We start from the raw sequence: 15,458 nt of genomic DNA, 5'->3' as shown, positions 1-15,458 counted from the left end.
TGGACAGCTGGCCCATCCTATCGGGCTGTTCTGCTTCATTGTGCACTGCCCCGCCCCCACCAGCCCACCCCCTTCCATGGGAGACAGATGAGCAGAGAATAAATCAGCATAATCCACACCAGCTATTGATGGGTCTCCAGGAATTAGCCTCGAGGAGGTTGACAAAGATGGCAGAGATTACGGTCGTATTTTGCCTGCCAAATGGAACTAGAGACTGTTCATGATTGCTTTTGAAATGTACTCTCCTTGACTGCAATATTTCTTGCCCTGTGTTTTATGGCGAGGGTGGGTATGGGAAAGATTGATCCCTATCAACTTTTCTCACTTCCTTGCTATTCCTACGTAGGTGTCCTCTACAGTTCTCCAGTCATTTACCTCCAAAATTATGTTTTTCTTCAAAGACTATTAATAGAAAGAGCTTTTCTTTTCCTTAAACATTCTCTGTATTACCCCAGTGTAGTTTCCTGGTATATAAAGATAGATTTCATATATAGAAGAGTAAGTAGAAAAATGCTAATGTAGTCATATGGCTGTGAGGTAGGGGAGAATATTTACTTTCACATTTTCTCAGAACACTGACATCAAAGATTACTATCTGCCAAGTTTTTAAGTCAGTTTATTTTTTCTCACTCTTTCATATTGAAAATTTATATATACCTTATCTTTTTTTAAGTGTGCCTTTCAAAAATGATGAGTTCAATGAAAATAATGTAAGGTTTAGATCTGATGCCTTCAAATATAGACAGTGGATCAATGGAAAAGAAAGTATATTATCAAAGATCATTTTAATGTTTCATACTATTGGTCTGAAGATAAGAAACTTTCCTGGTAGAACTAATATAAACCTAAAACTTGATAGTAAGAAATAAGTTGTATATAGACTCATAGATACAGGGGAGGGGTTGGGAAGCAGGGTGAAAAAGGTGAAAGGATTAAGAACTACAAATTGGTAGTTACAAAATAGTCATGGGATGTAATGTACAGCATAGGGAATATAGTCAATAATATTGCAGTAACTATATATGGTGCCAGGTGGGTACTTGAAATAGACTTTGTAAAGTATATGGTTGTCTATCTATTATGCTATATACCTGAAACTAATACATTATTGAATGTAAACTAATTTAAAAATAAAATTTAAAAAAAAAGAAATAAGTTGTACAGAATTGTGCACAGTTGATTAGGTCTAGTGTGGATACACTTTGGCTACTATAGGAGGAATTTTTTCCTATAAAAGTGCCCTCTCATTTATTATAATCTTATTATATATCTTTTATAACTTAAAATAATCATAGCTTTATTTTATAAAATATATATTATACAGTTTTAAATAGTAATTTTTGTGATATATTTTCAAACACATTTTACAGATACATCAGAAAAATCAATAATAATTTTATAACTTTATCAAAATTAAATCAAAGCAGATATTTATGAAGTCTTTGAGGTGAGCCATTTCCAAGTTAAACATTTAATTGTGGGTAGATGAGGAGACTATTTCAGCCAAAATATATTGGAACAATTACCAATTATAGAAATAATATATATTTAATGTTTTAATTTAAGCAATTTTTATATTCTGATTTTATTTTAATAGCAAATAATTTTGTAAAGATAACATATTGTATACTTGTTTTTAATTAGATAAGTCAAATTAGGACTTACATAATCGGTCATAGTCCACCCTTTACCCTTTTAGACCTATTTGACAATGGACTTCGCAACTGACCGCTTTATATATTATGTGTATGTCCAAAGGAGGAGGATGTGTTACTCATAAATTAGAATTATTACTTCAGTATTCTCTGATAAATAAGCTTCGTAAGTAACCCCCATTTCCATGAAATAAATCTCATCATCAAATGGAATTTTTAACTGGATGTTTATATTACCTAGAAATTATGACTGCATTCCTACACTTACTGTTTTCTTTTTAATAAAGATTCCATAAGTTGAATTTGATTTTTTATACAAATACTATAGTAGAAATACCTAGCAATAACTTATAGAAATAATCATGAACATAGCAATAACTAAATTATACTCTAACAGTGTCAAGCTTTCTAAAATACTTATTAGCAGAAATACTTATATTATACAAATACTGTACAAAGTTCTTGTATTCATAATTTCTTTCTTATTATTAAAACTGTAAATCTTAAGAAGTAAACCATCAGAATCACAGAATATAGAGGTACTTTCTCAAGGCAAATCTTGATGGATAATTTTGAAGAAGCTTTTTAAGAAAAAGTTAGAACAATTAGGGGATTTTTGCAAAAACTGGGATTTCTGCTTCATGTTATAATTTCAAAATTTCCTATCAATATAGACATAGTGTTCCAGATTTTGGCCATTTTATACCCTGGGGGGAAGAGGAGTAGATTTATTTTGCTTTCTTGAGCAAGCAAACTCATCTTCTAAATTCCTAATCCAGCTCATTTTACTGAATTTTTCGTTACTTGAGGTTTCATTGCTGTTGCTACTTTATAGTGTTGCCTCAGTATCATAGTGTTGCAACTTTGACATACGTAGTAATGAATGAGTTTGAGTCCAGTTCACAAAACCAGAATTTTTTCATGTTGGCCACAGGCCTTGTGCTTTGCTTTATAATAAATTACAACTGTCACTACAATTGCAATTGCACTCTGGCACTATTTTTCTTACATTAGTTTTAAAGGATTGTAAAGAAATCTATTATAAAGGATTGTATCTGTGTTGTAATAGATACCATTGTAAAGGATACTATCCTATATAATAAAAGTGTAATATGCTAAGTGTCCAACAGATTGGTTGACCATTTGGTCGACCGCTTGACTAATCGCTATGATGCACACTGACCACCAGGGGGCAGACGCTCTGACCAGTAGGTTAGCTTGCTGCTGGGGTCTAGCCGATTAGGATTGGACAAGAGGGCCAGACACGCCCTGGAGCCCTCCCGCGGTTCCTCCCTGGCTGGCTGGCCCCCATCGGCCCCGATCAGGACTGGTGAGACGGCCCTGATTGCCAGCCAGGCCAAGGGACTCCACCTGTGCACGAATTCGTGCACCAGGCCTCTAGTTTTATTATAAAGTAGTGAAACCAACTTTTATATCAAGAGCACTACATGTTTATTAGATGAACAAAATGTTGTTTCACAGCCTCCTTTCAGTAAAGTGTTAAAGTACCTACTAAAATGGAAATCTGAACCATTGAGCTCATGTGAGAGATGAATGCTTTTTCCTTTTTATTATTGTGTAAAATAATGAGGTTTTAAAATCCGATATAATAAAGAGCTAATAAGCTAATTAGACCAAACAGCAGAATGACCTTCTGGATGAAGCTGGGGCTGAAGCTGGGGCTGCGAGGGCTGGCCAAGGCTGCGAGGGCTGGCCGAGGCTACAAGGGGCTGCGAGGGCCGAGCCCCTTGCATGAAATTCGTGCATCCGGCCAAAACAAAAAGATCCACATGTCTGATATGTATGGTTAGAAAGGCTAAATTTTCCTGGAGTTTATAAAATTAATTTATGAAAAATGTATCTACACAAAATATGAGCTTTGTAATGCTTCCAGAGTCAAAAAGACCCATCGTAATCATGTAAATAACTAAAAATGGCCATTACCTGGCACGATTTCTCCATGGCTTCAGAAATTGCAATATATGAGGAGGGAGTGTTCTTGGTTGGCACAGTTCCTTCTCTTTCAGTTTACTCCCTTTATCCTCATGCAAACATTTTTTCTTAGAGATCATCTAAGATAATGAGTCTTTTTATGAGGAACTTTTAACATTCATCTTTTTTTCTTGTGGTGTAAAATAAATGCTTCAAATCTCTTTCAAACTTATCTTGAAAGATCAGCATTTTCCTCTCCTTATCAATAATTTTTTAAGATTTAATAAATTATAGCCCTGACCGGTTTGGCTCGGTGGATAGAGTGTCAGCCTGCGGACTCAAGGGTCGCGGGTTCGATTCCGGTCAAGGGCATGTACCTTGGTTGCGGGCACATCCCCAGTTGGGGGTGTGCAGGAGGCGGCTGATCGGTGTTTCTCTATCAGCGATGTTTCTGGCTCTCTCTCCCTCTCCCTTCCTCTCTGTAAAAAATCAATAAAATATTAAAAAAAAGATTTAATAAATTATATTTAGAAAAAGTACTTTCAACATTGTGTTTGTTCATATGAGTCACAGTAGATTTTGAAAGAAATCTATTTTCATTAGAAATGGTTTGCTGTTAAAGGACAGATAGTTATGTCTTACTAGAGGCTCAGTGCACAGATTCGTGCACTGGTGGGGTCCCTCGGTCTGGCCTGTGGGGATCAGGCCGAAACCGGCTCTCTGACATCCCCCAAGGGGTCCTGGATTGCAAGAGGGCACAGGCCAGGTGGAGGGACCCCACCGGTGCACAATTGGTACCGGGGAAGGACTGTGGGAGGGCTCCGGGGTATGTCCAGTCCATCTTACCCAGTCCCAATTGGGGCCAATCAGAGCTGATCAGGGCCATCTTGCCCAGTCCAGATCGGGGCCGGCCGGCTGACGAGGGACCTCGGGAGGTTGGCCAGCCCAGAAGGGATCATGGGAGGGCTCCAGGGCATGTTCGGCCTATCTCACCCAGTCCCGATTGGCTGGACCCCAGCAGCAAGCTAACCCACCAGTCAGAGCGTCTGCCCCCTGGTGGTCAGTGTGCATCCTAGCAACTGGTCAACGGTTGAATGGTCGGACACTTACCATATTGGGCTTTTATTATATAGGATGTTTTGTCTTATATTCAGTTTATTTCAGTAAAATGAACCTCAACAGATGTTAAAGAGATAAATGATTTCTTTTTAAAAGAAAAATCTAGATGTGCCATCTTCTAAAAAAAAAAATTTTAAAAAATAGGCTTGTTGCCCAGCCAGTGTGGTTCTGTGGATGAGCATCAGCCCATGAACCAAGAGGTCTCTGGTTCAATTCCCAGTCAGGGCACATTCCTGGTTTGCAGGCTCTTGTTTTCTTGTGATGTAAAACACACCCCCAGTGGGGGTTGGGGGGGGGGGGCGGGTGCAGGAGGCACTGATCGATGTTTCTATCTCTCCCTTCCTCTCTCTAAAAATTAATAAAAACATATTTTTAAAAAATAGGCTTGTCAATTTTAAGTCCCTTAAGCTTATTTTGTGTATGTTTAAGTAAGGGTATTTTGTACCTTTGTATTTGTAAATACCTTTGTTCTCAATTGCAGAGCATGGTAACAGGATCATAACAGGTACTTAGTAAATATTGGTAAAATAAAAAGCCATTACCTACTCACATTCATTGATATATGCCACTTCAATTCCATTGAACTCCCATAAAAGAAAAATAATATGTCATCAACAATCTTTGTCTAGTAACTCTTATAGTTTTTGTATGTCTGGAAAATTTCTTAAATGATAGTTTAACTGGGTATAGAGTTCTAGATTGACAGTTTTTTCCTCTCTACATGTTGATGGCATTATCTCTATTATCTGGTGGTGGTAGTGATGGTGGTGGTAGTAGTGGTGTTAATGAGAAGTCTGCCTTTAGTTTGATCATCATTTCTTGGTGGGATATCTTGTCTTTTCTTTCTGGTACTTTAAAGATACTCCTTTTATCTGGGATATAATAAGATACAGATTTATTCTTCTACTAGGGATTCTCCTTTTTTGGTTTGAGGATTCATGCCTTTAGTTCTCTTCCATTTTCTCTCTTCTCTCTGGTATGTCCTCTGTCTCTTAATTTCTTTCTCTCTCCTTATTTAATCTCTGTACTGTATTCTGAGTAATTTTATTCTTCAATTTTATCAACTATCATTGTAGGTAGTAGGGCTGTTTAGTCTGTTGTTTAACCCATATTTTGAGTTTGTTTCTATCTTTATTTTTCATTTCAAAACTATATTTCCTTTTTAGAGATTGTATTTGGTTCTTTCTCAAATCTGCATGCATATATATATATATATATATATATATATATATATATATATATGCCTAAGCGACCATTTGACCATCTGATCTGTAGCTATGACATGCACTGACCACCAGGGGGCAAAACGCTCAATGCAGGAGCTGCCGAGCTGTGGTGACTTGGCATCTGCAGTTCTCAGGTGACACACCTGGAACCAGAGAGGAGGGAGCCCAATTCCAGGGTGCGTCACCCGAGAACACCCTCTCACAATCTGGGACCCCTCAGTGGATGTCAGAGAGCTGGTTTCAGCCCGATCCCCGCAGGCCAGGCCAAGGGACTCCACCACTGCATGAATCCATGCACCGGGCCTCTAGTATAATATACAGTTCTTGCTGATGGATTCATTCTTTTTCTTTGTGGACATGCTAGTGATTTAAAGTCTTTCAGATGGCTTTACTTATAGTTTCTCAGATATATATTCTCACATTTGTTGCATCTGCCACTTACATGATGGTGGGTTTTACATGATCCTAAATTGGAATCACAAGCGTTCTCTAGATTATTGATGCCTTCCTCTGGTATGTGTTTGTATTTACTCCTCATTGAGATCTTACGATTTTCAGTGGTTCTAGACCACTTCTTTGTTAGTTTTTAACTTAGATTTTCCATATCACCTAGGTTCTACAAAGTCAGATTCCACAAATGGCACAGGCTTGGCATTTCATTTTTTCACCAGTGATTCTGTCTAGAGTAAGAAGGTAGCCTGCTTCTATCCTGTGTCTCCAGTTTGGGCTTTTCTTGCTTTAACTTGCAAATTGGATATAATTTTAACTGCTACTGTATTTTTTTGGGATGGCTGTTTTTTTTTTTTAATTCAGGGAATTAAAACATTTTTTTATCTCCCCTCCACACATGGAGTCCTGCAAACTATAACTTAAGACTCTATCCCTGGTGGCTACTGAGCTTCAGCTCCTCCTCACCACTCTAATCTTACTTCTTTGTTTTGGGCACCTAGAGATTTTCCTTTCTTAGTTTTAAACTCAAATACAATTTTATTGTCAAATTGTATCCAGTATTTCTTTTTGGGGAATGGGATGGTAACTTTCCACATATTCACTGTACCATCTTGTCAGGGAAATTGCAGCCATATAGTTTAAATGGCCCACTCTTTTTAACAATTATGTTAACAAAATAACCCATAGTCTGTAAAATAAATATGATTCCATCTATAATTTCAATTAACTGTAGTTAGCATCTTTAAGTCACTAAATATTCTTATAACCCAGTAGGTAAAGTGGGATTTGTGAAAATGTTTTCTTATTTAATTATCACATAAAGATTATGATTTTTTCAATGTGACTACTTACTTACACTACTTACATAAAAACTGAGAAAGTCTTCTTAATAATTTTGAGAAAAATTACCAAATTAAAATTTTTAAATATCCCATTTTTATGCCATTATTTATATAATCACTAATTTTTATTCTTATTTAGGATAGTGGATGTCAGCATGTGTATCATTATGCCCAGTCTTGCCAATAGAAATATATTATTGCCATTACTTTTACTTTATCTTTAGGAAAGGTATATCTTTAACATATATCTTAAACCATAGCTACAATGGAAACATCATAGTATTACCATTACTTTCCTGTTTTGATTATGTGTCTTTTTAAATATCTATGTTAACATCTTCTGATAATAATATCAGTTGGAGAATATGATATATTTGATTATTGAAAACAACACAGTCTCCTCATTTGACCAAAAATGACTATTTTTGAGACTTGGTTTTGCTTCCTTCCCTTTTTTCAGACATATCAAGACAAAACGAAGGCAGATACATCGACACATGCTAAGGAAGTTCAACAAGCAAGTGAAGGAGACGTTTCATGTCCTCTTTACATTGCACACCCCGTGAGCCAGAAGAAGAAGAAAGTCTACCATACCGACCAGACCACCTTCATACTGGGAGAAACACCCAGAGGGGTTCGCAGGTATGTCGCCTATGACAACACTGGACTCTAAGAGTGATTCTCAAAGGAAACACAGCTCCTTAGTAAAACAAACTGTTTTAATGTTAGCCATACCTGGCATCTGAATATTTCAGAAAAATCTGAATTTGTACAATTTAAAAAATAAATTGCAAATGTTTTAGATGTTTTTAGAAAGCTAATCTCTGAATTGATAAAAAAAAAAAGGAAATCACTTTATGTAGGTAAATGAAATACTTAAGTGCATTATATTCATTCACTTATTTAATATCTGTTGAACACCTCATATGTACCCAGGCATTGTGCTGGGTACTGCATTTACAGTGTAAAAAAAAAAAAAAGACGAGTTTATAGTTCAGTGGGATGGGGATTGGCATTGACGCATAAATTTCAAAAGTAAAATAACATAGGAATTGCATAATGGTACACTTGTTATGAGACGGGAAGGGTCAGGCCTCCTTGATGGAGAATAATGGGGTCGGCAGGGGTGTAGCTACCTTTCTCTTGGGTGGTCATGGAAGACTGCACTACACGAGTGACATTTACCATGAGACCCGAGGGATAACTGGGCAAAGAACCAGACTTAGAACATCCCTGCGGAGGGGAGAGGGTTGATGTGTTGAGGAACCGAGAGAAGACCAGTGCACTCAGTACATAATAAACCAAGGAGCGAGCGGCATGAGATGAAGGGAGAGATGTAGATGGAGCTGGAGGATGCAGAGTGGTGGGTTGTGGGGAAGGTTTGGATTTTGTTCCAAGTGCAGTGGAAGGCTGTTGAAGCAGGATAGGATCTGCTGTATGTTTCTAAAACATTGTTCCAGCTTCTGTGTGGAAGAGGGCAGCACGGACTAGGGGAGGCCAGAAGGAACTAACTAGACATGTGATGGTGGTTTGCAATAGGGTGGTTGCCATGGAGACACAGCTAAATGAATGTGTTTCGTGTTGGACTGGTTGCTGGGAAAGGGAGAAGACAGAATAACTCCCAACTTTCTGTCTTGAGCAACAAGTTGGTTTTACTGAACGGGGAAAACTAAGAGAGAAACAAGTTTGGAGTTTAAAACAAAACAAAACACAAAACAGGAGTTCTCTTTGGCTCATATTACATTTGAGGTCTTACGAAAATGTTGAACAGGTGATGGATTGCTCTTCTGGGATCTTGAGACTAGGATCTAAATTTAGAATCTCTGCGTAGAGATTATAAATGGTGTTTGGAGCCCTGGGACTGAAGAGCACAGGAAGGGAGCTCAGAGGAGAGGAGGAGCGCCAGGACCGAGCCTGGAGGTGAAGGCGGCCTGTTGAGTAGGAGGCACGGTGAGGCCTGGAAGTCCGAGAGAAGTGAGTTTGAAGAGGAGAGAGCTCTCACCTGGATCAGATGTTGTGGGAAGTGCCCCTGGAGTGGGCAGCAGAGAACGCACTGGCTGCTCGGACCTGAGCAGTCTGAGTAGTCAGTGCTGGGATGAGGGGGGCAAACAGTGAGTGGGCAGACCCGGGACAGCTCTTTAAGTTGGAATATAAGCGGAGCCGCAGCGGGAGGGCATTGTGGGATCGAGGGTAAGTTTTTTTAAATTGGTAAGATAATAGAACCTGTGTGTGTCCAGGAAACAGACTAATCGGGAAAAGAGAGGTCATGCCAGAGTGAATGAAAAGAGGGAAGTGCTGGAGGCAGGAGAGGGCAGGATCTAGGCCACTGGCCAAATGCAGTCTTTGCCAGGCCTTAACAGAGAAGAGGCTGAGATGGGCACAGATACAGTGATATTTCCTCAGTTAAAGGACAATGAAAGTCATCAGTTCAGAGGGAGAGAGATGTAGGGAGAGGAAAGTTGTGAAAGAGATCATCCATAAAGCAGAAAAGCAAGCTTAGTGGGACTAGCCTTCCTGGGCAATGCAGAGTCACCGTTTGAGAGCAATTCCAGTAACGCTCTCGGCGTAACTGACTGCATCCCGGTCACAGCAGCCTCCTCCCAGAGGGCCGAGCGGCCAAGGCGATGGCCTGGGGCAGCTGCTGAGGCACCACCAAGCCTTGGGTAAATAGCAGTCTTCACACATAAATATTAGAAAGACCGTGAGAGTGGATCTGGAGACGATTAATAAACAAAATGATAGTACCGTGGTTGCTTCACGTGAAGTGAAAACCGGTCCCTTTTAAGAACATGCTGTTGCTTTCCAGCAAGGACATGAGCAGTTTCCAGGGCAGAAACTTGGAAGCTTATGTTTGTTTATTAAATATTCTGTTGGCCGCAAGCATGGCTGCTGATCAGCCAGAGTTCGTACCTGGATTTGGGACAGTAAGGCCCGGGGTGGGGAGGGTGGAACCATGCTGCTCACCTGAGGCCACAGCCATGAGGCGCAGTGAGGACTGCCCCTAAAATCAAAGGAAACAAACGTTATAGTGCCTGTGGAGTGGCAAACATAAGCTCTACTTACACACATTTTTTAAAATCTTACCCTCAGGATTCTCTGTCATGTGCAGAATTCAAACTGAAAGTGGCGTAGGGACCCCTCGTGGTTTCCAGCTGGTCCTCGGCACTTTCTCTTCCCTTCTGTGCACCAGGGCCTCTCTCCCTGGAAGGCCTCATCCCTCGTCTTCGCCTGACTGGCCTCCGGGGACAGCGGAGAAGCCTTCCCCCCTGCCGTGCCCACTGCCAGTCACTGGTTAGGTCCCCCCTGGGCGCGGCACTGGCCCCACCGTGGGGTTTCCCACTCTGACCTTCAGAAAGCCCTGGAGGACAGGGAACTAGGGCTTGTGCTGTTGTACGTTCCTACCCCAGTGTCTGGCACATCAGAGGCTTCTATACACATTTGTTGAATGAATAAATGAATGTTTTAAGGAATAGTATATAAAATATAGATGTAATTCTAAAACTTGGGGACTTTCAGTCACATGCTGCAATACCATCTATGGCTTTTGTTTAAAGGAATGTTTACAAACATTGGGCTCTCTTGACTCATGGCCCAGACTCCGCATCAGCAAAGCGACACCCTCCGTCATACCTAGTCTGCTCGGGGCGCCCTAACAAATTACCACAGACTGGAGTTTAAATGGCAGAAATTTCTCTCCGTTCTGGGAGCTCCAAGATCAAGGTGCCAATTGATTTGGTTCCTGGTGAGGGCTCTTTTCCTGGCTTCCAGCAGCCACCTCCTCACTGTGTCTTCTCATGACACAGAGAGCTTATGACCTCATTTAACCGTAGTTACCTCCTAAAGGCTGTCTCCAAATATACTCACACAGGACTGCTTAGGGCCTCACCATAGGACTTGTGGGGTGGGGGGAGACACAGTTCAGTCCCCAGCGCCCTCACCTGGGGAAAGGCGCAGAGTCTGAGACAACCTTTCCGCCTCCATCCCACCAGGGCCCCAGAGGCCCGTCTCCCATACATGCATGTAGCAGCTTTAATTAGTGTCTTATACTAAGCGTGAAGCTCGCTTCCTCAAGCAGCAGCTCACCGCCTTGCCCAGTGCCAGTCTGTTTTTCCCGAATATTTGAAGTGACATATGCACTTTTATTGTTGCGTGTGTGTTTATTTTTCAATTACAGTTGACATTCACTATTATATTAGTTTCAGGTGGACAGCATAGTGTAGACATTTATAGAACTTATGAAGTGAAATCTCCAGTACGTCTAGTACCCGCCTGGCACCGTACACAGTTCCTCAGTGTTACTGACTCTGTTCCCTGTGCTGTACTTTACATCCCTGTGACTCTTGTGACTGCCAGTCGGTACTTTTTAGTCCCTCCAGCTTTTTCACCCAGCCCCCAAAGCCCCTCTCCCATCTGGCAACCATCAGTTTGTTCTCTGTGTCTATGAGTCTGTTTCTGTTTTGTCTATTTTTTTTAGATTCCACATAGAAGTGAGGTCATCTGGTATGTGTCTTTCTCTGTGTGACTTATTTCACTTAGCATAATACCTCCTAGGTCCATCCATATTGTTACAGATGGTGAGGTTTCATTCTTTTTTATAGCTGAGTAATATTCTATTGTCTATATGTACCACATCTTCTTTATCCAATTACCTATTGATGGATACTTAGGTTGCTTCCATATCTTAGCTATTATAAATAATGCTGCAATGCACATAGGGATGCATATATTTCTTAAAATTAGTGTTTGGGATTCCTTCAAATCAATACCCAGAAGTGAAATTGCTGGGTCATAAGGTAGTTCTATTTTTTAATATTTTGAGGAACCTCCACCCTGTTTTCCATAGTGATTACACCAGTTTGCAATCCCAACAACAGTGAAGGAGGGTTCCCTTTTCTCCATATCCTCGCCAACACTTGTTGCTTTATTGATGACAACCATTCTGACAGGTGTGAGGTGATAGCTCATTATGGTTTTAATTTGCATTTCTTTGATGATTAGTGACATTGAGCATCTTTTCATATGTCTATTGCCATCTGTATGTCCTCTTTGGAGAAATATCTATTTGGGTCCCCTGCCCATTTTTTAATTGGATTCTTAGGGGGTTTTTGGTGTTGAGTTGTATGAGTTTTTTATAAATATTGGATATTAACTCCTATAAGATGTATCATTGGCGAATATCTTCTTCCATTCAGTAGGTTGTCTTTTTGTTTTATTAATGGTTTCCTTTGCTCTGCAAAAACTTTTGAGTTTGATGTAGTTCTATTTGTTTATTTTTTATTTTGTTTCCCTTGCCCAAGGAGACATATCCAAAAAAACTATTGCCATGAGCGATATCAGAGAGTTACTGCCTATGCTTTCTTCTAGGGGTTTGATGGTTACAGATATCACATTTCAGTGTTCAATCCATTGTGAGTTTATTTCTGTGTACAGTGTAAGAAAGTGGTCTCATTTCATTATTTGCATGTATCTGTCCAGTTTTCCCAACACCACTTATTGAATAGACTGTCTTTACCCCATTGTATATTCTTGCCTTCTTTGTCACTTATGAATTGACCATAGAGGCATGGGTTCATTTCTGGGCTCTCAATTCTCTTCCATTTATCTATGTGTCTGTTTTATGCTAGTAACATGTTGTTTTCATTACTATGACCTTCTAGTCGAGTTTGTCATCAGGTAATGTGACATCTCAAACTTTGTTCTTGTTTCTCAAGATTCCTGTGGCTATTCAGTGTCTTTTGTGGCTCCATATACATTTTAGGATTATTTGTTCCTAGTTCTGTGGGGGAAAGAATAGCATCTCACCTTTTAGTTTAGCTGTCTATACTGAAATCGGACCAATTAGGGGAAGAAAGAATCTAGGTTTGTAAGTTTAGAACTTTTGTTTAGGCTCATCAAAAAGTTGTGTGAAATTCCATGTTGTATTTGTGTGGAAGAAGGGGAAAAAGGACAGAGAAGTAAAAAATTCCTCTCTTATTTTTCAGAATGTTTTCTTTTCTATTTATTAAGACCCTTCTTTGACAATTTTATTTTATGGAACTTGAATGCAATATAGATTTTCAAATACAGATTATATGAATTATTATTCTCATGTCAGTCATAAATTGGCTGACTGGAAGAGTAGCGTGCCAGGATCTCATAATTCCCAGGAAATACCTAATAGTATAAATCAGAATAATTTTTAAAGTTGGTGATTTCATGAGCTAAAACATTTTTTCACTAGTGTAAAGAAATAAGTCACATTCTGCTAGTATAAGATGCACTTTTATTATGGAATTAAGGTAATATATACTAAAGGAATAAGATTGTTTTGTTTCTACATTTCATGTCATGATGACAAGTTCTTTAGAAATACAATGTAATAAAAATAACCACTAGTTTTGTTCATTAAATCTTCAGAAAGCAATTTGAAGAAATGGCTTCGTATTTTAATTTGTCTTCTGTAAAGGAATTTGCTCAACATATAACTAATGCCACATCAGAAGAACGACAGAGAATGCTAAGAGACTTTTATGCTTCTCAGTATCCAGAGGTCAAAGATTTTTTTGTGGATTCTGCTGCAGAACTCGTTAAACCTGTCCACGAGGCAGGAAAGAGAGGCAGGAATAAGTCTGAAAAGAGAGAGTCTTCTATAAAAGAAAAGCTGCCAGATTCCAAAACTTTGTCATTTAAAGATTCTACCACAAAAAATTCTCAAATTTGCAGCCCAAAAAGATATACAGAAAAATCAGTTAAGCCTCAAAGTCATGGTTTCTGTAGAGAAGAGCTGCTTTCTAACAATGCAGAAACTCCGAAATTACCTATGAGCTCTGCCCAAGGGACTGACAGTGAAAAACACAGCCAAGTATCCAAAGATCCCACAGCATCCAGTTCCCTGAGCAGTGAGTCTAAAGCATGTGAGAGAAGGTTAGAAAATACTATGAAAGACCAGCAGGGCCTCACAAGAATGGGCATTTCAAGAAATGAACCCCTTTTCAAAATGGAAAACAAAAAGATAAAAAATCCAGTGTTAGAAAAGATTTCTGTGGTAGGCTTACTGGGTGACACCTCTATTCTTGATGACCTCTTTAAAAGTCACGGGAACAGTCCCACACGACTGCCAAGGAAAATTCTTTCAGGGCCCATGGAAAAAGCAAAACAGAGACCAAAAGATTTCTGGGACATCCTGAATGAGCAGAATGACGACAGCCTCAGCAAACTCACCGACTTGGCGGTGATAGAGACTCTGTGTGAAAAAGTGCCCCTGGCTGCACCCTCCAGGACCGGGGAGCCAGAAACTTCGCTTTGGAAATCAAACGAGAACTTTCTGTGGAAAAAAGTACATTCAAGTGATGCAGATGAAAACACAACCAAAACGCAAGAATAATACATAAACATACAGATTTCTGCCATCAACGTTTACAACACTCTTTCAGCCTCATTATGTTAACTTGAACACACTTGTCAACATTTATTTTTATTAAACTCTTGCTCTAGGGTTATTTTTTAAGTCCAAAATGTTATCATGTATTTGCTTTCCTTGATATCTTATTTGATCTTTTTAAAGTAATGATTTTATTCATGTGATTTATTATAAAATGTAATTTTATTTATAGAATAAAAATTAATTTTATTCCGTAAACCTCTTAAGCAATAGAAACAATTCTGTGTTTACCAGGAGACCTGGGCATCTCTCTTGCTGAGTCATGTGACTTTGGATCAGTCACTCACCTGGTCTACCCCTGTTCCCAATGTGAAAGATGAAGGGGTGGAATTTGATCAAGATGGGCGTCCTTCTAGCTTAAAAAGCTTTGGTTTACTCTCCCAGATCCCATTAAATCATAGGCCAGATTATGTTCACCCCCTGCCCAAATCAAGTGTACAGTGACATGTTCTTACTAACATTTTGAAAATTATTACGTTAACTGTTTTCCTTTACCCTCAGTATCATATCTACTGTTGTTAAATTACTTTCAGTGGTTCTCAACCTTCCTAATGCTGCGACCTCATGATTGAACATAATTAAAGCATAGTGATTAATCACAAAAACAATATGTAATTATATATGTTTTCTGATGGTCTTAGGCAACCCCTGTGAAAGGGTCGTTCAACCCCCAAAGGGGTCTCGACCCACAGGTTGAGAACTGCTGCTAGGTGATAATGATTACTAGAACTGAATATGTGGTATTATGTTAAAATAGTAAGTTTATAACTGCTCAGAATCAAAGGGCTAATGTATAACTTTACCATATGAGATA

The 15,458-nt window shown here is 39.2% G+C and overlaps 1 protein-coding gene across 3 annotated transcripts in view; it reads left to right on the top strand.

Annotated features, from left to right (window-relative positions):
- ERCC6L2 (ERCC excision repair 6 like 2) overlaps nt 1-14,718 on the top strand; it is a 112,308-nt gene extending 97,590 nt beyond the window's left edge. For all 3 annotated transcript variants that reach the window (XM_014466939.2, XM_023765035.1, XM_023765034.1), the window contains 2 exons: nt 7,685-7,866; nt 13,621-14,718. In XM_014466939.2, the coding sequence (XP_014322425.1) occupies nt 7,685-7,866; nt 13,621-14,587 (1,149 nt within the window). In that variant the 3' untranslated portion in view covers nt 14,588-14,718. The remainder of the gene's footprint in view (nt 1-7,684; nt 7,867-13,620) is intronic.
- Nucleotides 14,719-15,458: the final 740 nt, after the last annotated feature.

Source organism: Myotis lucifugus, unplaced genomic scaffold (assembly GCF_000147115.1).
Source record: "Myotis lucifugus unplaced genomic scaffold, Myoluc2.0 scaffold_371, whole genome shotgun sequence".
In the NCBI taxonomy this organism is placed as follows: domain Eukaryota; kingdom Metazoa; phylum Chordata; class Mammalia; order Chiroptera; family Vespertilionidae; genus Myotis; species Myotis lucifugus.
The sequence above is the reverse complement of the archived record's forward strand: the minus strand, read 5'-3'. Positions and strand labels throughout refer to the sequence as shown.